The 24,759-nt window shown below is 42.1% G+C and overlaps 1 protein-coding gene across 5 annotated transcripts in view; it reads left to right on the top strand.

The window, feature by feature from the left end:
• Positions 1-21,538, top strand: part of KIF4A (kinesin family member 4A) — a 28,516-nt gene extending 6,978 nt beyond the window's left edge. For 3 of the 5 annotated variants that reach the window (XM_049827277.1, XM_049827280.1, XM_049827278.1), the window contains 30 exons: positions 404-547; positions 684-798; positions 1,450-1,640; positions 1,944-2,036; positions 3,266-3,432; positions 3,685-3,779; positions 3,991-4,110; positions 5,345-5,520; positions 6,534-6,595; positions 7,299-7,434; positions 7,944-8,002; positions 8,209-8,314; positions 8,966-9,058; positions 9,336-9,521; positions 10,183-10,286; positions 10,600-10,744; positions 11,230-11,340; positions 12,137-12,220; positions 12,821-12,934; positions 13,177-13,332; positions 13,738-13,832; positions 14,293-14,422; positions 15,288-15,458; positions 15,866-15,973; positions 16,738-16,815; positions 16,905-17,006; positions 17,694-17,855; positions 19,209-19,328; positions 20,085-20,207; positions 20,645-21,537. In XM_049827277.1, coding sequence (XP_049683234.1) covers positions 425-547; positions 684-798; positions 1,450-1,640; positions 1,944-2,036; positions 3,266-3,432; positions 3,685-3,779; positions 3,991-4,110; positions 5,345-5,520; positions 6,534-6,595; positions 7,299-7,434; positions 7,944-8,002; positions 8,209-8,314; positions 8,966-9,058; positions 9,336-9,521; positions 10,183-10,286; positions 10,600-10,744; positions 11,230-11,340; positions 12,137-12,220; positions 12,821-12,934; positions 13,177-13,332; positions 13,738-13,832; positions 14,293-14,422; positions 15,288-15,458; positions 15,866-15,973; positions 16,738-16,815; positions 16,905-17,006; positions 17,694-17,855; positions 19,209-19,328; positions 20,085-20,207; positions 20,645-20,830 — 3,711 coding nt within the window. In that variant the 5' untranslated portion in view covers positions 404-424 and the 3' untranslated portion in view covers positions 20,831-21,537. Of the gene's footprint in view, positions 1-200; positions 548-683; positions 799-1,449; positions 1,641-1,943; positions 2,037-3,265; positions 3,433-3,684; positions 3,780-3,990; positions 4,111-5,344; positions 5,521-6,533; positions 6,596-7,298; positions 7,435-7,943; positions 8,003-8,208; positions 8,315-8,965; positions 9,059-9,335; positions 9,522-10,182; positions 10,287-10,599; positions 10,745-11,229; positions 11,341-12,136; positions 12,221-12,820; positions 12,935-13,176; positions 13,333-13,737; positions 13,833-14,292; positions 14,423-15,287; positions 15,459-15,865; positions 15,974-16,737; positions 16,816-16,904; positions 17,007-17,693; positions 17,856-19,208; positions 19,329-20,084; positions 20,208-20,644 lie in introns of those variants that run through there. The other 2 variants (XM_049827276.1, XM_049827279.1) reach the window with 2 other exon arrangements.
• The last annotated feature ends 3,221 nt before the right edge of the window (positions 21,539-24,759 follow it).

Below are 24,759 nucleotides of genomic sequence, written 5' to 3'. Positions count from 1 at the left end.
CGGCGCGCAGCCTGGCGATTGGCGGTTGGCGGCGCGCGGCCCCCGGTTTGAATGTTGGTGGCGCCGCCGCCATCGTAACGGTCAGCAGCGGCTCTAGGTGGGTCCCGCTGTCGCCGGGGGCAGCGCCGCGACTACTCCACCCCCCCCCCCCCCCATCCCATCCCTTTCCTCCCTCCTCGGGTCTCCTCAGGTACGGACGCTGCCGGGTTCGTGGTCGCCGCGCTTCCTCCTTCGCCCGGTGGGGCCTGGTCTACCGGCGGGAGCGGCCCGTAGGGGCTGGGCACCCCTCCGGCCTAGGCCCCGGGTTGTGGGCCGCGGCGCTGGGCCCTGTCAGGGGGGTAGCTCCCGAGCAGCGGCGGGCTTTGGTCCTGCGAGGCTTTAACCGGCTTCGTTCCTCCTTTAGGGCGTCCGCGGTGACAGAAAAATGGTGAGGGAAGATGACAAGGTGATCCCGGTGCGTGTGGCGCTGCGCTGCCGTCCCTTGGTACCGAAGGAGATCAGCGAAGGGTGCCAGATGTGCTTGTCCTTCGTGTCGGGGGAACCGCAAGTAAGGGAGCCGGCCTTCTGCGTCCCGGGGGTCGGCCTTGCCTTCTCCCCTCATCCCCCCGGGTCGGGGTGGGGGGGTTGCTGCCAGGGTGCTGGGGTGGTGTAGTCAGCGGTTTTTGTTCTGGTCACCTCCGCAGGTGGTTGTAGGTAACGATAAGTCGTTCACGTATGACTATGTGTTCGACCCTTCTGTTGAGCAAGAGGAAGTCTTCAACACGGCCGTCGCCCCTCTCATACGAGGCATCTTCAAAGGTTTGTGGTTAACTGACTTAAAGCTCTGTTTTAAAATACTGGGGGGTTCAGTGGGCTCAGCTGTGTGGAAGAAGGTGCTGCTTAATTCTCCATTCTGAGTTGCTTTTTCTTTGATCTTTGCAGAAAATAAACTCCTGCACTATCTAGATGCTGACTCCAGCCTCTAGTGAAAAGTGCCAAATTTTGCCTGTTTACAATCTGTTGTACTTTGCAGGGCTAACAAAATGACTTGTGCGTGTTCTCTGGGTCATTTTGGTTCCTGCAGCTATTTATGTAAGCCAAGAGAACTTTATCAAGAATAATACAGTGAATTGATAAGCATCCCATACCAGAAGCTGTTAGCGATGCTACAGCGGAGCTGGGATGATGGAGAATTTAGGCTGTCTTTCTATGGCTAGCTCTAGTAAAGCAGTGGCGCAGTCTTAAAAAAGAGCTGGAATAATAATTTTACCTGTGTTTTGGGGAGCTTTTCATTGACTTTTTTTCCCCCTTGACGTTGCTAACAGTGATCTGTGCATAAAGCTTGTGTAAACTGACAGTGAGGGGCAGTGCTTTTCTGGAAGGATGCTTTTATTAGAATGCAGCCTTTTTTTGTCAGTTTCTTCTGGTTCCTATGTGACTTTCTGATCTGGGTGCCCTTTGTTCCCCTAGGGTATAATGCTACTGTCTTAGCCTATGGACAGACAGGATCTGGAAAAACGTACTCTATGGGAGGTACCTACACTGCCAATCAAGAGCATGAACCCGGTGTGGGGGTCATCCCTCGGGTAATCAAACTGCTATTTAAGGAGAAGGAGCAAAGGCAGGATTGGGAATTCGTCCTCAAAGTTTCTTATCTAGAGGTAAAAGTTGGCTTGACTTTTCAAACTGTTATAAAGTTATGAATTGCACATAAAGCAAGCTTTAAAGAGGCCACCTCCTTCAAGTAACAGATATTTATTAAATCAAAACCAAAGTAATGTAAGATCTATGTAAGATCTTGTCAGAAACTTGATTCTGAGTCCTAGGTATCTTTCTCTAAAGGTAAAGTGAATAGAATGTCACGTAATGTTAGCCATGATTTTGGCGTAACTGTACATCGTTCTTTATGCAAATTGCACTCTTGCATTGCTGCTAACTCTGAACTGCTGTTCTGATGCTTTTAGATCTACAATGAGGATATTCTAGACCTGCTGTGCCCCTCAAGAGAACGGTCTTCTCCAATCAGTATACGGGAAGATCCAAAAGAAGGCATAAAGGTCTGTTGCCCTGTTAGATATAGGTACATAAGAGGGTGACATCGCTAGGGATGAATGTTTTGGTGAAACAACTGTCTGACTCCTTGAGTGCTGTTTTATATAAATGAAGCTATTGATGATCATGAAGTTTACCCAAAGGGTGACACCAGTAGGGTTAGACATTCATGACAGAGCCACTTGCAAGTCCTGTTCTGGCTTTTCTTTGAAGGCTGATTTAGGTGAATATCTTGAGAATGTTGTACTTTGGGTCCCTTTGCCAAACTTCAAACTCTGTTGCAATTGTACTCTTCAGTTTGGCAGAAGTAGTGTGCAACAGAGGGATCCTGAGGGGAAACTATTTAAGTGCCAAAGTTATTTTCTTAGCAGTTTTGTACAGAAGTGTGCTTATAGTGTAGTGCAGAAAGACCTTGTGCTACTGCTTGTTCTGTGTACTTGTTTTGTAGTTAAACTTCCATCCGTCGGTTGTACTTCATTTATACAGCTTCAGTTTATAGTGGTAGGGAGGTTGTTGGTTGTCATATGCACAGCTTAGGTGTGCGTGACACCTGTAGGTTTGATCCATTAATGTTTTTGTTGTGTGTAATCTTGTGCTGCTCACTGTCACCTCTAAAGTAGCGGTGTGTGGCTCATCCATGTATTGGTAGTGGCGTTGTGATCCAGAGAGATGGGCTCTTCAGGGAAAGCGCAAGCTTGCCAGGGAGCACGACCAGTCCCTACTACTCAGTCCCCTCTGCCCTTTATGTCCCTAATACCTGCATCCCCTCCACTCTCTTCCCACAAATACCTGACCCCCCGCAGTCCATTTCCTCTTTCTCTGCCTGTGACTGGCACAAATTTCAGCTCCCAGCTTGGCCAGAGGATATCTGAGGGCAGCTAGGAATTTCTCCACAGAGTACTGTAGAGCCCTGTCTCCATCCCATAGCTCACCTGGCTCTCATAGCTCAAGGTCCATTCCATTAGCTCAAGCAGGCACAGAGGAACCTGGTGTGTGCATGTAGGAATAGGCTGAGAGAGAGGTGATGCCATTTAGTTACTGATACGGAGTTCAGAATAAATTTTTGCTGGGGCAATCCATACCAAGCCTCTGGCTTGATGTGAGACTCTGATTCTTGTCAATGTGTATTTATTTTACTTTGTCTGCCATAGTCTAAGACAGAGGATAATTTTTCTGATGTAAATTGGAGTGAAGAGGAAGGAGAGGATAAATGATGCTTTCTTCCTGGATACAGATTGTAGGGTTAACGGAAAGAAGAGTCACCTGTGCCCAAGATACTGTATCCTGCCTGGAACAAGGGAACAATTCCAGAACAGTGGCCTCCACGGCAATGAATTCCCAGTCCTCACGGTCCCATGCCATCTTCACCATTTGTATTGATCAGAAGAAGAAAAATGACAAGTAAGTGTGATTGCGAAGCTGCTCCTAGCAGCTCTTAGGGGTCAGACTTACTCAAAATTTTGTAGTCCTGTCATTCTTTCTTGTTCTTGAATGAACTCAGCTGAGCTACTCTTGAGGCAGTTCTTGTATTTGACTGTCTCTGATATGAAGTATATTTTTCAGCCCAGTAGCTCAACTGTAGTAACCACTGGACTGCTCTTTTCCTAACTTCAGGTTTACTTGAGAGAATAAAATAGTTTATTTCTGCCATAGGAACAGCAGTTTTCACTCCAAGCTACACCTGGTTGATCTTGCTGGCTCTGAGAGACAAAAGAAGACCAAGGCTGAGGGAGACAGACTAAAAGAAGGTCTGTAGGAAAAGGACTGGTATAGCTTGGGTTTCTTAACACTTTTAAGTTAATAGATAGAGTCCTTGTGAGGAAAAGCAAAGCAGTTCTTTAATTAACCCTTATAATTTGCCTTCTTTTCACCTTCTTCAATTTTTTTTAACAAGGACAGGAAATGACCAGTTCCTAGCTGCTGAGGTGGCTCTACTCACTGTCATCTGTTTGTGTGCAGGCATCAACATAAACAGAGGTCTCCTCTGCCTGGGGAATGTAATTAGTGCTCTTGGTGATGAAAATAAAAAGGGTGGTTTTGTCCCCTACAGAGACTCAAAGTTAACAAGACTGCTGCAAGGTAAGAGACAGATGATGATAAAGCCTAAATCTACAGATGCACTTTAAATAACAAAGTAGGAAAAAACCTAACAGCCGTACAACCACAATTCAAAGCAGTAGCTGCTGTTGACAAAGGAATTGCATTTATTGGTTTAGTTCCTTTTCTTGCTGAAGCTAGACCTTCTCTGTACTCTTATTTTTAGGTTGCGAATGCATTGAGATGGTCTCATTTATGAGTCCTGCTCTTTTGCAGTTCCTGTGTGATAGGACAAAACTAGACAAATTCAGTGTGTTTTTTTTGGTGGGGAGAATGAAAATGAGAAGTTCAGTCTGGAAGTGGAGTTCTATTATTATACCTAATTATAGCTACTTACTGGAGGGTATCACAACCAGAATGAAGCTTAAATTGCCTGTGCCTTCACTGTGAGCGTCACGTTTGGTTTGTTTTCCAATTCTGAGTATCTGGTCTTTGTGGTACTTATTTTTCAACAGTTGCGATGGTCTTTTAATACACTTTATCTAAATTAGCCTTTAATATGGGGATAACTATAGTAATGCAATTCACTGGGATTTTTTTTTGGTAGTTGAATAATTTGGAACAAAAAGTTAGGCTCTTCAGGATTTTCCATATCTGAAAGTATCTAATAAAAAGAAACCGGATTATGCAGAGCTGGATGTGGGGTCTTTTTTTTTTTCTGATCAAAAGTTTTAAGTAGCCAACATGTTAGTGTAAAACCAAAGGCTAAAATGCCATGCAGCTTGATGATCTGAACAAATATGTTCTTAGCCAATAATTCTTTAGATTGGAAGATAGTGTGAATTCGGATGCCTGGATATCCATGGAGGTCTTGAGTATTATTGTGTGGGAGAAGGGAGGGGAAAACCTGAAAGAACTATGCTAGAAATGGCATACGGGAATTATGGGTAATTACAGACATTAGTCAAGAGGACAGCAAGATTACTAGGGATTCTGATGTGAAATCATCAGTGCTTAGAGCCGAGACATAATTTTGAGACTTTGGCTTTCCAAAAAAGGTCTTTAGTATAATACTGACTGGGACAGAGGAGAAAGTAGATGACAATGGCACACAGCTGCAGTTAGTTATTTTCTACTTTCTATATATACAGCTAGATATTTTCTAGCTGTAGTCCGGAAGTGTACTCATGTGGTCTTAGATATCTTAGGGATGATATCTTACTAGTCATTCCTGCTCTCTCTCAAAGCATTGATTATGCCTTGTTTTCCCTCTCAGATTCTCTGGGTGGTAACAGCCACACTCTCATGATTGCCTGTGTAAGTCCAGCAGATTCCAATCTAGAAGAAACTCTAAATACTTTGCGTTATGCTGACAGAGCAAGAAAAATAAAAAATAAACCAATTGTCAACCTTGATCCCCAGGCGGCTGAGTTGCATCATTTGAAGCAGCAGGTACTGACTGGGCGCTTTCTTCATGTGAGAGGAGTAGATCTATCATTTTGGTATTGGGCTCAGTAAACAGCAAGCAAAGACATAGGTTGCCTAGCTACACAAAATATGCGGGGGAAAAAAATTTAGTATGTGTTTCTCTGTCTCTTGAGATGGATGTGTAAGTGCTAGAAGGGAATACATGACTATTTCTTGTAATTCTACAGCAACTATTCAATGCCATAGGAAAATGGTAGTGTTAGTGTGATTTACATCATCACCTGCCCATTAGACTACAGACAAAATGGGAAATACAGTGATGGTTGCCTTGCTGAAACCACCTGCCTATGTCCAGCACAGAGTGGGAAGTGAAGAGTGTTCCTGTGTGGTCAGCTTCAGAGGGAAATAAGTTGCATAAACTAGAATTGGTTAAACCCAAAGCTAGAAGTGCCTGAGGGCTTGTCTGCTGATGAGTTAACCAGGCTTGCTGTGCTTACTTGACTGTGTGCATGTGATACAGTCTTTCATGCTACCTCTCTGTAGAAAAACTCAGTAGTCTTGTTCCACAGTGGAGCAAGTAAGTGGTTTTCCTTACTACATAGGAGTGTTCACCAGAGCCTAGTGAAAGTTTGTTAACATACTGTAAATTTAAATCACATATTCAAGAAGCTTAGGAAGGCAGGTGAACTGACTATCTCACGTGAAAGGTAGCAACAGAGCATTGGTTCAGCGAGATAGGAGGCCTGCCCTTTGGATCAGCGAGGTCTCTGACACCCTGCACAGAACAGTATGTCAACTGTCTGTGGGTGACTTAACATGCTCTGATTTGAGCATTCCTGATGAAGGGAAGGTAGCTTTTTTTAGGAGTAAATTACTTGAAATACTGTAGTGACATGATTCCTTTCCACAGGCAATAGTAAAAGAATAGTTCTGGAGCAGGTGACTGATATTCAGACTAAGGATCTTAATAGTGTTCCTTCAACCATCTATTTACTATATAGGAGAGACTTATAACTAGTAATTGTTTGTCTTTCTAGGTACAACAGCTACAGGTGTTACTGCTGCAGGCCCATGGAGGGACCCTGCCTGTGTCTATCAAGTAAGATTTGTAGATTAATGGTCAATGTAACTGATGGCCATCACGCACCAGCAAAGGCTCTAGATCTCTTTTGCTCTAGACAGTGCTGTAGAGTGAGGGTAGAGAAAACTGGCTGCTTTCTAATAGTATCTGGACAATTTTTTTTTTTCTTCTTTTGTTCTTTTTGTCACTTTTACTGAAATTCCACGCATGTAGGGGGTCACTTAGTTTTGTAGCAGACCCCTTAAGATTGCAAAAATCCGTTGTAGCAAATATGAGAGGAACTAGGCAATGCCTCCTAACTAAGTATCTGTTTCTCAGACCCGTCCATCCCTCTTTTCTTCCTCACCCCTCTACCTCTAAATGTAAGACACCTCCATCTCCATTGTTCTTAAAAGCACAAATGCAGGGAAGAGTTGGATTGTGTAGGTGTTGTCTTCTGAGGATGTTTCAAAACCTAAGTACATGCAGGTTACAGACTTACCATTTTGAAACAGTAATGCTGTTTAACCAAGGGTGTTTTCTTCTCTTGCAAATGTCTGCTTTGGTATGCTGTATTACTTAAACTTTTGAATTCAGATTAGACTTCCTCCAGTTATTTCCATTCATCTGCTACAACCTATATTTATTGTAAGTTATTTAGGAAACCTGGAGGTAATTTCAGTGCTATTAAAAACCTCTAGCAAAGTCATGTTCACAAGCAAACTGGTCCTTAATGTTTCAGTAGTATGGCACCTTCAGAGAACCTTCAGTCCCTGATGGAGAAGAACCAGTCACTAACGGAAGAGAATCAAAAGCTGATCCAAGGGCTGAGTGAGGCTGCTGGTCAGACAGCACAGATGTTGGAGAGGATCATTCTGGTAAGGTTCAGTTACCCCAGAAGAGCTTTAACTTGCATGACTTCCCCTTTTAGCTGCAGATTAATCACTAGCAGTTCCTGTAATAATGGCATGTTAGGAATCTCTCTCTTTTAATGTTCCTTTCATATTTATTGCAAATCTCTAGCTATCGGTCAGAACCAAAAGTCTTTCAGAGCCTATAGAGCTGGTGACTTCAGTAGGGAAAAGTAGACCTGAATCTTTCAGCTTTTCTGTTGCTTTAATGTTTTAAATACCAGCACTTGTGCATGTGCGCTCTCTCTCTTCCCTCTTCCCCATCCCGCTCTGCTTTCTTTTGATTCACTGCAGTGTATATTCCTGTGAAAAAGGGTGTTAAGTCTAAGCAAACTGGTGGCAATGATCATGCGAGATCTTTCAGTGCATTGATTTGCCACAGATGAACAACATGTCTTTCCCTACAAATAATTAGCTGTTTTCTGGCTTCTTATCATGCTTTTCCTACAATTCAGTATAATTCTGATTTATCTTAGACAGAACAAGAAAATGAGAAGATGAATGCCAAACTAGAGCAACTTCAGCAACATGCTGTGTAAGTCTGTTTCCACACCCTACTTGTGCTGAGGAAGTGTCTTTCAGCATTAAATGTTTTTGTTGGGATAAACTGGATACAGTCAATTTGTGTTTGTTCATCCAAAACTCATTTGTATGTTCAGTGGGGAAAATTGTTCTTTATTGGCATGTGTTGACACAAATGTGCCTTGTACTCATGGACTTATTCCCACGTCTGCATTGCAGATGCAAGCTTGATCTGCAGAAGCTGGTAGAGACTGTAGAAGATGAGGAACTAAAAGAAAACGTAGAGGTGATTCGCGATCTGCAGCAAGTGTTGGCTCAGTTGCAGGTAAGACTGAATCCAGGGAGAGAAGAGTGTGTGCCGAGTGAATTTACTAATGAAACCTAGGGTTCTTCTGCTGAGCAGTGGATTCTACTCTTCAGAAACCTTGCTTAAGGAACCCAGGAGTTACAAGTATTAAATGGCTCTTGACAGAGACTTCAAAACAAGCTGCCCTGCTGTGCTTTTAATGCCACAGAAAGGCCACTTCAGCTTGAGTGGCTGCACGTGGTGGGGGAAGAGTATCCATAAAAGAACCTGTTAATGGGAGATTAGCATGGATTTAAAATCCGAAAGTTGGAAATGAGAGTTATAAACTTGGTAGTTTTAATGAGCAACCCAAATTTCAGGGACCTGAAATTGTTAAATAGAAGTTGCCAAACCTTTGTCTAATTGAGGAACTTCTCTGTTCTCCCTTGCCAGACATTCCCCCTGTTCCCAGACTCCTTACTCTTGTGAGCAGCTGCCTGCCAATGCTGGAGTTCAGGGAAGACTAGAAAGAATGTCTAGGAGGATAATGGCATCCTCTTCTCAAAGACAGATTTCTGGACAAAGGAGAATAACATGATGCTTTATCACTATAGGCTAACAGACTGTTACTAGCTTCATTTTACTTCATCTTTCACTTTTTACTTAAATTTTCTTCTTTGTCCTGTATAGAGTGAAAGTGCTGCCACAATGGAAGCTGCTGCAGAGATGGCAAATTCTGAACAGGATGCTACAGCTGTAAGTGAAGGGAGTCCAGCAGTGCAGGTCTTAACAGGGGCACGTTTCTATCATCTCGTCTGCATCCTTATACTAGTTTTCTAACCAAATGTTTGGTAACTAATGTGTCACTTTTGTATGTGCTGCCTTTCTATGACCTTATTTGTTCAATGTGTTCAAGATCAATAACCTGTTCTCATTTCTGAGTCTCTAATTTTTAATGTAAAAAAAAAAAAAAGAATTTGAAGTGTTCCACAAAAACTGCGATCACATAGTTAAAGAGCTTTCCCCTGGCCTCTCTAGCTCATTGCTGTGTCTCCCCTAGGAAGCAGAAATGGGCCAGGATACCAAGAGATCCTTGGATGACTTTACCACTCAACATGCCCTCCGTCAAGCACAGTTGTCCAAAGAACTGCTTGAATTGAATAAAGCCCTGGCTCTGAAAGAGGCACTTGCCAAAAAAATGACACAGAATGATAGTCAGCTGGAGCCCATTCAGTCCAAATACCAGGTAAACTCTTCTGAAATAGCTCTTGTAAGAATGCATTCAGTTTATTTTTCCCTGTTAATGCAGTCAATGCATGCTGACTAGGGAAGGGAGAAGATTTGTCCTCTCATGAGCATATTCTTACTGGGTCTATTTTCTTAAGCTTGGTCATTGCCCCCTTGGGCTTACGAGGGGAGTTTAACTACAGGTGTCAGCAGAGAAGGCGGGGGGATGACCATGCCCAGCTATCTACAAATAGCTTTACCATCAGAAGACAGTCTTTTCCCTGAAATAAGCTATTAGCCACTAGCTGTTCTATGTGAAATGGGCTTCTCTGCTTTTTACTCGGAGGTTTGCTTGGGTGCACCAAGCCAAAGTGCAGATACTCCATTGTTAACTCTCATAGTACAGCCAGCTGATCTGGCTTCCCCTGTTCACTAGCTGTGTTGGGATCTCCCATCGCTGAAATTGTTCAGTCATAACTTTTAGTTTGTTCTGCGGACTGATTAAGATTTCAGTGTATGGAGCACTAGCCCTTTTGACACTTGTACTGCTTTTAGACAAGGTGGCTTACAACCTGTTGGAAAGGAACGTGGTTTCTTGAGGCCTCCTGCCCTTAGAGCTTTGTCTCGGAGTGGAGTTTCAAGGTTTTTATTTTGAGGCTTACTACTCTTGTCCTTTCTAGACTGATATCAGGGATCTGGAATTGGAGGTCGGCAGTTTGCAAAAAGAAAAGGAGGAGTTGATCCTTGCTCTGCATATGGCAAAGAAGGATGTCAACCAAGCCAAGTAAGAGTGACTATGCAAGCCATGTGGCTTATAGCACTGAAAATTGTGTTAATGCGCCTGTGAAAATTCATTGTCTTGCACTTAGTTCTACTATTTGTAAAAGCTCTTATTTTGATGGAAATGCATCCCTTTAACATGCCATGTGAGCCGTATGAATTGCGGAGAAGCCTGAGAGTGGGCCTTCATCAGTGGGAAAGGTGATAACACACAATCACTTCATTTTTCATGAAGTGTCTCTGAAGTTGGAGAGTACTTGTTTGAGAATAACAGTTATTGGGGGGGGGGCAGTTTTTAAAGTGTAATTTCTTTACAGACTGAGTGAACGGCGTCGGAAGAGGCTTCAGGAGTTGGAAGGGCAAATAAGTGAGCTGAAGAAAAAGCTGAATGAGCAATCGAAGCTCTTAAAGCTGAAGGAATCTACGGAACGCACTGTCTCCAAACTGAACCAGGAAATCAAGGTAACTAACCCTAGCATGCAATTCTCAGGCTTGCTCCGGTGTAGACAAAGCAGCTTCCAGACAGAAGGCAATCACTTTCTGTTTTGTTAGACTGAGAACACCAGTTTTTGACAAGACTCCTTTGGCTACATGACCACAATTGCTGGTGTAATGCAATAGGTAGGTGACTACTGAGACTTGGAGGAATAAAAGAAGTCCGAAGTGTCTTCTGGCTATTCTGATAATTTAGTGCCTCAGTGAAATCACTTGACTTCACTTTGATTTCCATGTGTGTACTGTCCATGTGTTAGCCTTCCCTTTATGCCTTAAAAGATGAATTCCTGGGGTTTAGCACTTTTGAGAGTGTCCTTAGGCATGCACTCTGAGTGGGCAGCACACTAATATTTCCTGTCTGCCACCCCTGACAGACACACTATGGGAATGTAGGTTGAAACTACCCAGAATATGAGTACTGGACAATTTTTGCAGCCTGCTCTATTTTTCAGGAAATGAAAAGCCAAAGGGTACAGCTGATGCGCCAGATGAAAGATGATGCTGAGAAATTCAGGCAATGGAAACAACAGAAGGACAAGGAAGTGATCCAGCTGAAAGAACGGGTGAGCAAAGAATAAGCTCCCAAACTGTACCTCCCTCTAAAGAGTGAAACAAATCATTAAAGTGTTTGCTGCAAGGCTTTGTTTAACTAGCAAGCATCTGAAAAACATCTGCGGAATGCTTTGAAGATAATGTTAGTTCATATGGTTGCCACCTTTCACCAGTTGTCGTAAATGGTCTCACTTGCTTATGTTTGGATATCTTAAAGCTATTTAAGATCTGGAGATCTTAAAGCTACATAGTTGTTATGATTCAGCTCTAAAGCAGAAGGCAAAAATATTTAATATTTTTAAGTATTTAAAGTTGCAGGGTTTGGCTGCAGAACGGGAGGTATTTAAACTTTCAAAGGAATATTGAATCTGCAGGTAAACAGAATTGGTAATGAAATCCAGCTGCTTGTAGCATTCAAGTGTAATGCACAGCAAATATCTCTACCTCTTGACTTCTGGTCTCACAGGAATTCTTACTGTAACAAGTTTGTTCCTCAATGCTTTGGCACGCTTAAACTTTTGGTTTGCAGTCTCTTACAGCCTTTAGGCTCCTAAACCTTTTTAATGGAAAGTGTGGAGCCCCTTCTACTCACTTTAAACCTAACAGCCATTTGTTCTCAGAGGTGCTACATGGCTTAAGCTTGTAATGATCAGTGAAATCATTACCATGAAGCACTTGCATTGCAGAACAGAAAATATAATTACTCTGTTCCAAGAAGCGTGAAACTGGTCATAGGTATTAATGTGATGTGATTTTTTTTGTGTGGGTTTTTTTTTTTCTATCTGTCTTAATGTTATTTCCCTGCAGGATCGCAAGAGACAATATGAGCTCCTCAAGCTAGAACGAGATTTCCAGAAGCAGGCCAATGTACTTCGGCGCAAAACAGAAGAGGTAAGGAGCCGATATCTGGTAGAAACTCCTGACCAGTTCTTAAAGGTTTGCAAAGTGTGGTTGGAGGTTGTAATAGGATATGCAGAAACTTTTTAAAAGCAGTTTGGAGATCTGGAAATAGGTGCTTTTCTCTCTGTAGGAAAATACCATGCTTCTGTCTTGTAGCCTTTGAGGGATTCTAGTTAAATCTGCTCCTTTAAGGCTAAATTACCCTTTGTGCATCAGGCTGCTGTGGCAAGTCTATTACAGGTACCCAAGCCAGAAAGTTTAAAATGAACTTGGGTGGTGGATATGCTAGATTGCAGTTCAAAATTCTTTCAGGATGGCTCTATAGAAGAAATGCATCTCAAAACCATCATTTTAGATGCTTTCTTCTACCTTTTGGCTTAGAAGCATATTCTCTTTTTAAACTTGGAATCTCAGCAAAGGAAATAAAGTCAAGGACAGTCTAGTCTTACTTTAATTCTAAAGTTGTTCTGGTTTTATTAACCTCAATCTCTCTTCTTGTTGTCTCAATGTCTGTCTTTCGTTGTGAGTTTTCAACCGCTGCAGATTAAGTGAAGTAACTACTGTTCAGCTTCTGTGTAAAATATTTTACAGGCAGCAGCTGCTAACAAGCGCCTAAAGGATGCTCTGCAGAAACAACGGGAGGCTGCAGATAAACGGAAGGAAAGTCAAAATCGGGGAATGGAAGGAGTTGCTGCACGAGTAAAAGTGGGTGACAGTGTGTTGTGCATTCCAACAAACAATGAGCAAACTTAGCTTTGTTAACTCAGTAGGTGTTGCTGGGGTTGATGGCTGGAGAGCAGAGGGGAGGAACATGGAGTTACATATTGAGGGAGGCAATGTGATTATTCAGTTTATCTGTGAAGGCATTTCAGAGAAGGATTGAGTCCAGAAGTTGAGACCACAGTGAACCACTATACTGTTTAGTTTTGGTGGTTTTTTTCCTCCAGAGCTGGCTTGCAAATGAAGTAGAGGTTCTCGTTAGTACTGAAGAGGCTCGACGGCACCTTGCAGACCTTCTGCAGGACAGAAAGATCTTGGCACAGGAGCTCTTTCAGCTTAAAGAGAGCAAAGAGGCTGGGGAAAAGCTACCTTCAAAGCTCCGGGTAAGAGAGAGGGAAATGCCATTTTCCCTGTCCCACACCTCTGGCTGTTCAGCAAGTACCGTCACTGACTCTTACTCCTATTTGACCTTTTCCCTCAGAAGGTAGGGGTGGTTACCTTTCTGGAAGAAAGGGTTAATGTTGTTCCTGTCCTCTGGCATGTCAGGGAACTGAGTTGCTGAAGTAACTTGTTCCTTGATGCAATGAACCTGATGGATGTGAGTGGGTCACACCCCTTATCAAAGACTTTATGCTTTTGGGAAGGAGCAATGGAATTTAAGCTATGGAGAGATACTTGGAGGCTTTTATAATAGTTTGCTCCCTTTGCTGAAATGTCTGTAAATGAAAGCCCAGTCTTGTGTGCACTTCACCTATTGCTTACTTCTGTCCATTGCTGCAATTCTTTAGAGACGCACCTACACCACCACAGACTTCCAGGAAGCAGAGATGGACCTTTCCATGTCAAAGCAGATAGAAAGCCTGGAAACTGAGATGGGGCTCAGGTAAGGCAGTATGACCAAGCTGATTTGCTCACCCTTGCCTCCATATTTGGGTTTGGTTTTTTTCTTATCTCTATCTACAACTCTTCTGTGAAACAGAAGAGAAAGTAAAATAACTTATACACTGACACTAAAAATTATGAAGTAAGACCATGTGGTTTTTCTGGTTTGAATTTTTCCAAAATGCGGGGATATAAGAACACTACTCGGTCACTGAGACTGCATTGTTCTTAGCTGTTTGTAAGCATCTCTGTATGAGGGAAACACTGCACTTTTAATTGGAAGTGTGAAGGGAACGAGAAACTCCCTGGTATAGCACTGCAGGTTCCAGCTGGTCTACTAAGCAGTCAAAATTTTGACTTGAGCAATTTTGTCTAATATTCTGGTAAGAGTAATTTTAGCCCAGACTCTAGCCTAGGTTTTCTTCTGTGTTGTAACCTCTAACACATGCATTCTTCCAAAGGAGTGCCCAGATAGCAGATCTACAGCAGAAACTCTTAGATGCAGACAATGGAGATCGTGCGAAACAGCGTTGGGACAATATTGCAACAATTCTAGAGGCTAAATGTGGTTTGAAGTATCTCCTTGGAGAGGTAAATTCTGAATTTTCTTATTTTATCACTAAAAACAAAGGTTCTAAGTGCCTAGCCAGGAATGAAAGGCAGTGACTAACAGGCTGACAGCAGAGATGAATTCAAGTGAAGAACTGCTGTACTGGATGAGGTTTATTTCCCTCAACTTCTCATTGATATGTTCTGTACTGTAGATCATTTTGGGGAGTGAAATCCAAAAAGAGCAGGGAAGAGGGAAACAGAATAGACACAGGTCTGGAGATATTAGCTAAATCTGTGCGTACAGAAGGCTTGCATGGGAATAGTGAAAGGGAAGAGACACATTTCAGAAGTGGAAATGAAAAGAAGAGAAGTACCTAAAAATACTGAACAAATAGGCTGTCTGCAGGGAAACAAGGGGACTGCTCTCTCAGGTCAGAGTGGAAGCAGTGGAATGGATGTTGGGATGGGAGACGCTTAAACAAGACTGAGGGTAGGAGAGAGTAGGAATTGGGCTGATGTGGAATCAAGGAAAGAACAACTGGATGGCAGAATCGTATGTCAGTCCCTGGTGCTTGGAAATTAAAGGAAAAGAATGAAGGAGCTAATGTGAGAGAGCATTCATTTTTGGGGTCCCCCCAGTACTCAAAGTGCTGCAGGGAAGGAGTTTAATCTAGAACTGTTAACAAAACTTCCTGCTATCTGTCTTGCACTTCCACACTGGCTGTCAGATGTCTAGCTCTGAATATCTCATCTAGCCTCCTTGTTGCTGGTGGCCAGTCCAATTCTTAGGGTGGTTGGAAGTTAGGCAGAAATGCTTTGCCTTTGAACTGAAGCATGTCTGCCCCAACAGACATTATGAAACTCGGAACTCATTGACCCAAGCAATCATGCTTTTGTCTTTCAGCTGGTCTCCTCAAAAGTGCAGGAAAGCAAGTTGGAGAGCAGCCTTCAGCAGAGTAAAGCCAACTGTTCAGACATGCAAAAAATGCTGGTTGAAGAGCGAAACCACATAGTGGAGATGGAGGCTGAGTTCCAAAATCAGCTTTTGGTGCAGGAACAACACCACCAGGAGAAGGTAAAAAAAAAAAAAAGTGATAGAAATCTTGAGAGCTCTTGTGTCTTGGGACTCTGATTCCCAGATCTGCTCAGAGAAAAAGGCGAAGTGTTGTGCTGAAACCAATCTGTCAGTGTATATCTGATCAAGATTTGTCAGACTCTTGCAGGATAGCTGACAAAAGCCCAAGAAATGTCCCTATTCATCTTCTGTCCTATGCAAGTTGTTTTATTCAATAACTTTTTGCAGTGATTTAAGTGAGGATGTTACACCTCAGCACAAGATAATTTTCAAAGTAAATTGGGGCAGAATCCTGCTCGAAGTGGCAGAAAGAATCTTTCTGAAATTGTCAAGTCTCTGCCTGAGCTGCCAGAATTCTCTTTAGGAATTCATGTCTGTTTGCCTCTGCTATATTAACTTGCTTTTAGGTTCTGTACCTGCTTAGCCAATTTCAGCAAAAAGAAGCAGCAGAGAAGAAATTGGAAGATTCGCTAAGTGAGCAAGAGAAACAGCTGCAAGAGCGACTCAAGTTCCAGGTAGAGTGTCTGGATGTGGCCTGGGGGAGCATGTGCTCATTAGGGCTACCTGTTACTTGGAATAGTGCCTTTAAAATGAGGAAGGTGCAGAAGGATTGAGTGCATTTCCATTTGCAGCTGAGATTGCTTGATTCAGTTGGTTGCAGGGAATAGTTGCTATACAGGTTGGAATAAGCCTGTTGGTTTTTTTTTCTCCCATCTTCTTCCATTAAATAAATGTAAATGCAGCAATGAGGCTTGCCACAATCTGACCTGCAAACTTCTTCCATGCTCAGAACACCTTTAGTTAGAACATTCAACATGCTATTACTAATTCTTTACTGAGCACAGCTCCACCATGCTATCAGCACTGGAAGAACTTTACCTTGATCATATAAACAAGCTGCACCTTGTCTTGTTGCTAGGAGAATTAAGTGGCGTAGCAAACTCTTGTGGAAGGGCATGTTCAGTGATGTATTAAAGCAAAATCAGCCCGAGGTGTACATAATTTGGAGATAAGCCTTAGAAATAGAGGATGTTTTAGATCTTAAATGGTCACTCTGAAAGGGTCACATTCTCTCTTTGTGTTGGCACTGTTACTTGTAAAACAAGATAGTAGCACTAATGACTTTCCTGATTTAGTAGTCAGAGCTGATCTCCTGTCAGAGAATGCAAAGAAACCCCCCCGGTGTTGGAAAAAAGTTCCAAATAAAAAAATCTCTCCCAAACAACTACTTGTGCTACCCCCATGTAAGCCTACCAATTTTCTCTTGTCTTGCAAACAGGAGGAAGAGCTGGAGAAAATGAGGGAGATCTGTGAGAAGAACCAAGAACTTCTCCAGGAAAATGACACTCTTAAACAGGTAGAGATCTGTACAGACATAGGTCATAAGAGCTTCCTGTCAGTTGGGTTAATGTATTTTGCAAAGCTAACTTTTGTTCCTCTTAACAGAAACTGCTGCTCCTCCAAGTTGCCAGTGGACAGAAGCTCTGCCACATTCGGCAAATGCTGCCTGAGTCTCCAGATTCTTCTTTTGATTATATTCCACCCAAAGTAAAGATGCTGCATACCAGTTTTCATGCTTGTATTGTACCTGGGTTATTTTCAAAAGTTAATGTTGACTATTAATAATCTTGGCTTTGTTCTCCCAACTTGCTTTTTACAAGGCGTCTTGCTCTGCTTATTGAAATAGGCCTGTTCTCTACTTCATCACTGTTTAAGGTTTCTGTTTTCAAAATACTTCTGAAACTAGCTTGCACTAGTTTTTCTATCTTAACAAAAAAAAAGGGGGGGCAGGGGGGCGCAAGCAAAAACCCAAACCTGTTTCCTCAGTCTAATTATGTCTGACTCTGTATCCTCCTTGGTAATCCAGGTGTTTTCTCTGTAGCGTTTCCAGTTTCTGAATCATGGAGCAAGGCATCTGTCATAGAAAATTTAATCATTGTCTTGCAAAAGAGCCAAATCTTAGTGCTGGGAGGAATAAATGGTTTAATACAACTTTGTCAAGACTGTGACACAAATCTATTAAATTTCCAAGATTTGTCACCTGTAGCAGTTTAAATCAACTGATTGATTTTTAGTCCTGACAATTTGATCTTTTGTCTCCTCCCTAACCCTACAGCCTTCCTGGCTGTCTGAGAGCCATGGGGCTGTGGTGGCTGGACTCTGAAGTGCCTTAATAAAATGTAAACCCACTGTTATTTCTTCTGGGCCCTCAACCCTTGTAATTTCTACGTGTAGCCAAAGACTCGACGGCAAACGACAGCAAAACCCCGTGCACCAACCCCAGAAATGAATGTGGAAGAGCTGTTCTCTGACTCAGAGGAGTCTGGAGCGGAGATGAAGGATGCAGACTGGGTTCCGGTAAAAGCAATCAAAGGAGCAAAGAAAAGCATGATGGGGGTAAGATCCAGCTACCTTTGACTTGTTATTATCTATAAGGGAATCATTTGCCTGTATCCCTAAGTATCTAGTATGTGTACAGAGGAACAGTGAGATTGTAGCATTGCCACTATTGCTCTGAAAAGCCTTAATATGATAGTGCTGCTGGCATTGGTTATTTATGGTCTTCTGACAGAAAGCGCAAAAGTTGCTTGTAGTCAGCAACACCTTCCTAAATAGTTTTTCATTGGACCAGTCATCTTCTACCATGAGACACACATTCTGTCCTGCTGCCTGTGGCTCAACTGGCCTATGTTTCAGACAGCAGCGAAATAGTGAGCCCTAACAGCAGCCTTATTCCTTCATGAAGCCTATTTTAGGGGGGGGGAAAAAAGGGATGGCCTGTCGTGTATCCCTATGGACTGTTCCCACGGTGGTATACTGTGGCTCCTAGTCCTGACAGAAGCCTCAGCTTCCATCTTTTGTTTCTATCACTCTGCTGGGTCTGAAGCTTCAGCCTGCTGCTCAGTCAGTTCCTGATGGGATGGAAGAAATGGTTTGAACATGCTGAGCGCTGTGAACCAGTGGGCCTCTTTGGGCTTGAATTGCTGTGAAGCTAGACCTCCATTGTGAGACGAGTTCTTCCCCTTTCACAGAGGGGTAAATGATTACATATCTCACTATTAAGTGACTGTGAAAATGTCAGCAGTTACTACAGAAAAGCTTATGAATTTTAAGGTCTAGTTCCTTTCACTGTAGCTTGTCAACCTGATAAATTCTGAACTACAGTACTATTAGTGGTTTGGGTTTTGGGGAATTCTTTTTGGCCATGTTGCAGGAAGGAGGGTTTGTGCTTGACACTTGGGTCTATGGAGTTTGTTTACGTAGCCCAGTGGAATTCCAGTGCAAATTACTGCTCAGTTCAGAACTGTAGCTTGGAGCAGCTGGTCTGTGCAGTCTGACACTGCTTCATGTACCCAGACTAGCAAAGAGATTCATTGTTATGGTATGCCATGAAGTAGCTAAATTGGGTCACCTCCATCTAGATGGAGGGCCCTAGGTATGGTGACTCAGGTTTGCCTCCTAGTGTGTAAGTGTTAGCTTGTTTTACTGACACTGAAACTGGCATTTTTTTAGATAACTTGAAGTCAGGGATTGAGTAATTGAAGATGCTTATTTTGGGGATACTGAAGCAAGAGACGGGTCTGTAGGTGGAAAGACCTTGTTTCTTTTCCTGGGATGCAGGACAGACAGTGAAACAGTAAAAGGTTCATGACAGCTGTAGATTGCTTCATGTGTTGACAGCTGTGGCAATCTAGATGCACTCTATAAAACACCGAAGCTCTTTCTGCACAGAACTCTTCTCTTAATTAGTGCTCCTGCAAGGGCTGGTGTGGAAATAGACAGTGTGGCTGCAGGAAGCAGAAGGTGGGCTGCACTGAAGGCTGTAGCTGTGACTCGGCAAAATGCAGAAACAGAGACCCTGGCTTTCCGGTGAGTAGTTAGTGCTGCGTTTGTGGGTGCAAAAGGGCCTGCACCCGACATCCAGACTACACAGTGTGTTTAAGCAAAGCTGGATGAATGGATAAGCAGTTACACTCTTAGTGTACATGCATAGTTTGTCAAGCTAAAGCTTTCTGAAACATTTGTAAATGTCACTGTAATTCAGTGTTTATCTGTGGTAATTAAGTACAAAGTTTTCCACTGCAGTACCAGGCTCTTGCACTAAATATAGAAATTTGCATGATGTCCCAAGTCACTTAGATTTACCTACTGCCAGTTGTCAGCCATGAACCTGAAGACGAACAATTTAAGTCTTTCTTTTTTGCACTTAGTAAATAAAAATTATATCTTTCCTTTCAGATGGCACAAAAGCTTAACTCATTCTCAGTTATTTGTTTTGGTTTTTGTTTGTTTTTTTTTTTAAAGTATGGCAGGGATAATTTGGGGAGGAGCTTGTAACATCGGGAATGATCGTGAGCAACTGATGTTCATTAGAACTCTTGCTAGAAATGTCTCCCTTACCTCTTGGATCTTAGAGATTTGAAGCAGAGACCCCCTCACAGTAATTTTTTAATTGACTATTTTATGAAGCCAGTTGCCTGACAGAGGCATCTAGCATCTTGTACTATAAATTATTTTGCGACTGGAGAGAAGGTAGCTTAGGGACCTTGAATATTTCTTCAGCTGTTGGTGGGAGAGGAAGGGATGTATATTGTAAAAGTGCTTCAAAATAGTACTGCCCCTCAGGATGCCACACTGTGTGAGGACCAAACAAGGGATTCTGAAGGTTCCTTCAAACTTGAAGACCCCACTGAAGTGACCGCAGGAGAGACCTTCTTTCAGCCTGTGTGCATCACACCAACTACAAAGGTACTGCCTAAAGCTGTAAGAAAGAACAGTGGTTCTGAATGTGTGCACACCTTGTTTACAGCTAGTGATGGATCTTAAAGAAAAAAACCTAAGATGATAGACTGCTGCTAGAAAATTCTGAACATGCTACAGCTGTCAAGCCAGCTTATATTTAAGTTTGGAGTCTGCTGAATTCTTAAGTTTTCACACTAAAACTTTGTCACAAAAAATGGATTCACTTCTCATGTGTACCCTCTGCCCACTATTCTAAATGCTCTCTCTTCCTGCTCAGCCCATGAATTTATCCTTGCAATTTTGACTTAAGTAAAGAAATTAAGCAACTCTTGATGTTCCCCTGGCAATTTCTGTATGTGCTGCCTCCAAGCTCCAGTGCAAGCTGGCTGGCTTCTTCAGGGCAGTGACCAACTCCAGAATTGTCTTCCTTGCTTTTCCAATAGGTCCTGAAAGAGATCACAGACCAACATATGTTTGTGAAGAAGTCCAGCACTGCTGCTTCCCTGCTCGTGAGAGATGAGGAGGCCCAAGAGAACCAGATACCACTTGTAAAGAGAAAGAAGAGAATGCTGAGTAGCAATGCCAGCTTCTTCTCAGGTTGCACCCCTATCAAAGAGGAGCTTAACTGACAAGCCCATAAGATGTCCCGTAACTGGGTTGTGCTGTGCTTCTTTACACCACATTGCTGGTGCCTTTTTTAAAAAAAGTTGGGATCTCTTGCTGCAGTAAAAGCCTGATGACTGTCATGCCTCATGACTCCTGGCATCAGCAAGGGAATCAAACACTATGTCTTGCTAGATTGTGTCCCATTCTTTGTAAATACTTGTATGTGTGGGACTTGGGCCCATGGTAAGAAACCCTTTCCTCTGAAATTTCTGTAGTAAGTGGAGGTGATTTATCCAGGTTGCTTATTCCAGCTGCCTTCCTCCTCCTGAGCTGTGAACACATTGGGTACAGTTTAATCCGTAAGCTTGAACAAAGTTTGTGTTTGCACTGTATATCTGGGCACTGTCTCATCCAATACAGCTGCCCTGGGGGATCTGCTGGTGCTTCATCGCGAGGAGGGACTGTCTGTAGTCTTAAACTAGCTAGCAGATATGAAATGGTGGTCAGTGTTTCTGTTCTCTTTGGGGCACTGGTCTGTCCTTATTCAATGAAGTTAGAAACTTGCTAGCCATATGTGAATATTTTAGTAATTTTAACTTGGTTTTGTAGCTTTAATAAAGTAACTACTAAAAAACCCCTGACTTTTAGTTGTACATTATTGTATACAATGAACCACACAGCCAATCTGGCCTGTCTGCAGTTAAAATGGGTCTCAAAACTGTTCCAGCAGTTTCTGTGCTGGCTGCCAGCAGGACTAGCTCTAGGTCTTTTTCTGTTGGGGTAGTGCTGCTTTCCTTTCCTCTCTTTGCCACTGTGTCCTAATTTTGGGTCACAGCATGAAGAAAAAGTGACAAATATAATTTTTTTTTTTTTTTTTTCCTCCTATGATAATGGTGACAACCCAGAGCTACACTTTGCCTTGCAGATAGATGCTGCATTAGCACTGTACCTTCCCTGAGCTCTCTGTTTATCTGGGGCTTGGTGCAATATTAAGGATTATGTGGCTTCTGGCTCAGTGCAAGCTGAGCAGGCTTTTCTGTGCAGGAGCTGTTCAGACATGCCTTTGTTTATTAAAGGATAAGTGGATGGTTTATCTTAAAATTAGTCCCAACATGAATGAGCAGTGTAACTTTCCCTTCACTCTATTATGAGCCTGTTCTTTTTATGAGGAGGGGCTGGAGCAGAGCAGGGCTCTCTGCAAACTCTTGTGGGGCTGTGGTAGAAGCAGCGTTCATACTGTACCTGGCATTGCTCTCACCGATAGAACCATGCAGCGTGGTGCCTCTGAAAACTGCAAGCCAAGACACAATCCCATGTCATCGCATGTGGTCTGCTCAACAAAGAGCTATTAGCTGACTGCTCTTCTACCTTCAGTCATCTTTCTACCTTCCAAGCATATAAAAGTCCCTGATTGTTGCAAGACAACTGTTTCGATGTTTAAACAAGCTTGTAAGTTGTGAGGACTTTACCCAGCAAAAGGGCAGCCACCTCATCCCACAAACCTTCCCATCCTTTATGCGAGGGCTTAGAAACTGTGAGTCAGGATCATTTTGTATTTGAAGAACAAAGACACGGCACAGAGGCAACAAATCTTTGCGCAGTGAAATGCAAGGTAACAAATGCCTGTGGTTTAAGAGAACTTGTCCTATTCCAAGACAGGATTATGAAATAATCTGTGGAGGTGTCCAGGCAGCAGCCAAGGTGGCAGGTCTCTCCTCGCCTTTCCCCAATGCTTGTGCCTCGCTGGAAGGCGTGAGAGAAGAGCAGCTGCCCAGGAGAGCCGTCCGCTTTGACCGACGGGCGTCAGTTTAACCTCCGCTGCTGGAAAAGAGTGAGTTTTGTGGATCTGAAGCCCAGTTGCGCAGCCTGTGCCACACCACACCTCTGGCGTGACGGGGCAGGGGACCCCCCCTGTAAAAGAAGAAAAGCTGTAAATCAGAAAAATGGGTGGTTTTCTGAAGTGTTGCCTTAGTCGCATCCCCTCGTACCACGCAGCTCCTCCTGTTTGGATGCTGGGTTGACTAAGGGCTGCACTGGAGACACCAGAAAGGTGCTGTCCCACCCGGGCAGGGAGGTGGCATGGGCTGCAGGGCCCCCCCTGCAGCACGAGTCGCCCCAACGCCCAGCACTGCGGGACACGCTCGGGGCTTAAATGAAGGTGAGTGTCTTCATTTTGTGTTGGTGCAGTACCGGGAACCCAACGGCAGCTGAGGAGCTGCCTGGGGGAGCAAGGGGGCACCACCCCCCGTTAAATATCATATATAACATACATTTTTTATGTGTCTGAGACTGTCTGTGGAGTTGTAGAACACGTGTATAAGAATACATGTCACTGCGTGAACAAGAGAGTGTGTGTGAGAATATGAATTTATTTATCCATATATTAGACTATTACATACGTAAAAGAATAGATGTCTGTGAGTGCTGGGTGTGGCTGTGTATATTTTACATATGCAATAGTATATTATAGATTATAGTATATGTAATATGTTACATGTTTTAGATATATATATATAAAAAAGTCTGTCTGATACTGTGTGTATAGAGAATGTATAAATATAGAATCATAGACTCATTTAGGTTGGAAAACACCCTTAAGATTATCAAGTCCAACTTTTTAGTAATATATATATACACACACAAATACATGTATAAAAACGTGTGGTTTTTTACATATAAGCTATGATATATGAGCATTATGAGATAGTGTGATATGTTCTCTATTACATTATATTTTTTTTAATGTTATATATTGTATATTGAATATATATTTTTATCTATATATCTAGCTATCTTTTTTTTATATATACACACCCCCAATGAAAGGGTGTCTGAGACTTTGTGTGCATGGAGTAGAAAAAAAAAATATGTATATAGAAAGCATATGTTTCTATGTGGTTTAGATACGCTATATATGTATTATATATGTTAGATAATATATCATATATTATGTTACACATTATATAGTAATGTGATGTATTATTTGCTATGTATTGTAGATATAAAAAGGTTATGAGACTGTGTGTATGTGTGTGTGGTTTTTTTATGCATGTAATATATAATTGTAAATAATGTCTCAATATATAAGTATATATAATATACAACATAATTATGTACTATATAATATCAAATATAAATCTGAATAACAGACTACATGATATATAAAATATGGCATATATAATATATGCCATATATTTTGTTTTGTTATATATTATTATTATTTTATACTTATATACAAAAATGAAAGAGTGCCTGAGCCTGTGTGTGATGTTATAGAAAGAGTATATAATGTGTGTGTAAAAAAAATAGGTGACAGAGTGTAAGAGTGGCTATGTGTGGGGGGGTGGCTGTGTAAACTAAGCCTGCATGCATATGCATGTGTATATATATATATATGTATGTATATTAATTATTTTAAAAGGTGGGGGGTGTGAGAAGATAACATGTAGTTTTATTTATCCATATATATATTTGAATAGTATATATGTAAGAGTAGTGTCTGTGAGAGTGTGGATACGTATAATTAAAAAAATACATATTACATGTTATATATGTTGTCAAATGTATGCTGTATACATTATATATCTAAATAAAAAGGGTGTCTGAGACTATAAATATATTTATCTATATAAAATAATAAGTGTCTGCATCAGTGTGTGTGTGCATAATACAAGTGTATATATCTATATATTATATATAAAGGGTGGCTGGCTGAATGTGTTCACGTGCATGCATAAGTACTATATATTTGCTATATACACACATACTATATTCTATATATGTATATACTGTCTCTATATAAATAGCTGTCTTCTAGGGACAGCTAGGGACGCGTCTGAGAGCATATGATACAATTATATATGTGTGTGTGTACATACATGTATATAAAAAAACCTGCCAATATATACACACACATGCATATCTATGTGTATATATAAACCCCCTGACAAAC

Source organism: Accipiter gentilis, chromosome 24, assembly GCF_929443795.1.
Source record: "Accipiter gentilis chromosome 24, bAccGen1.1, whole genome shotgun sequence".
Classification (NCBI taxonomy): Eukaryota; Metazoa; Chordata; class Aves; order Accipitriformes; family Accipitridae; genus Astur; species Astur gentilis.
The sequence above is the reverse complement of the archived record's forward strand: the minus strand, read 5'-3'. Positions and strand labels throughout refer to the sequence as shown.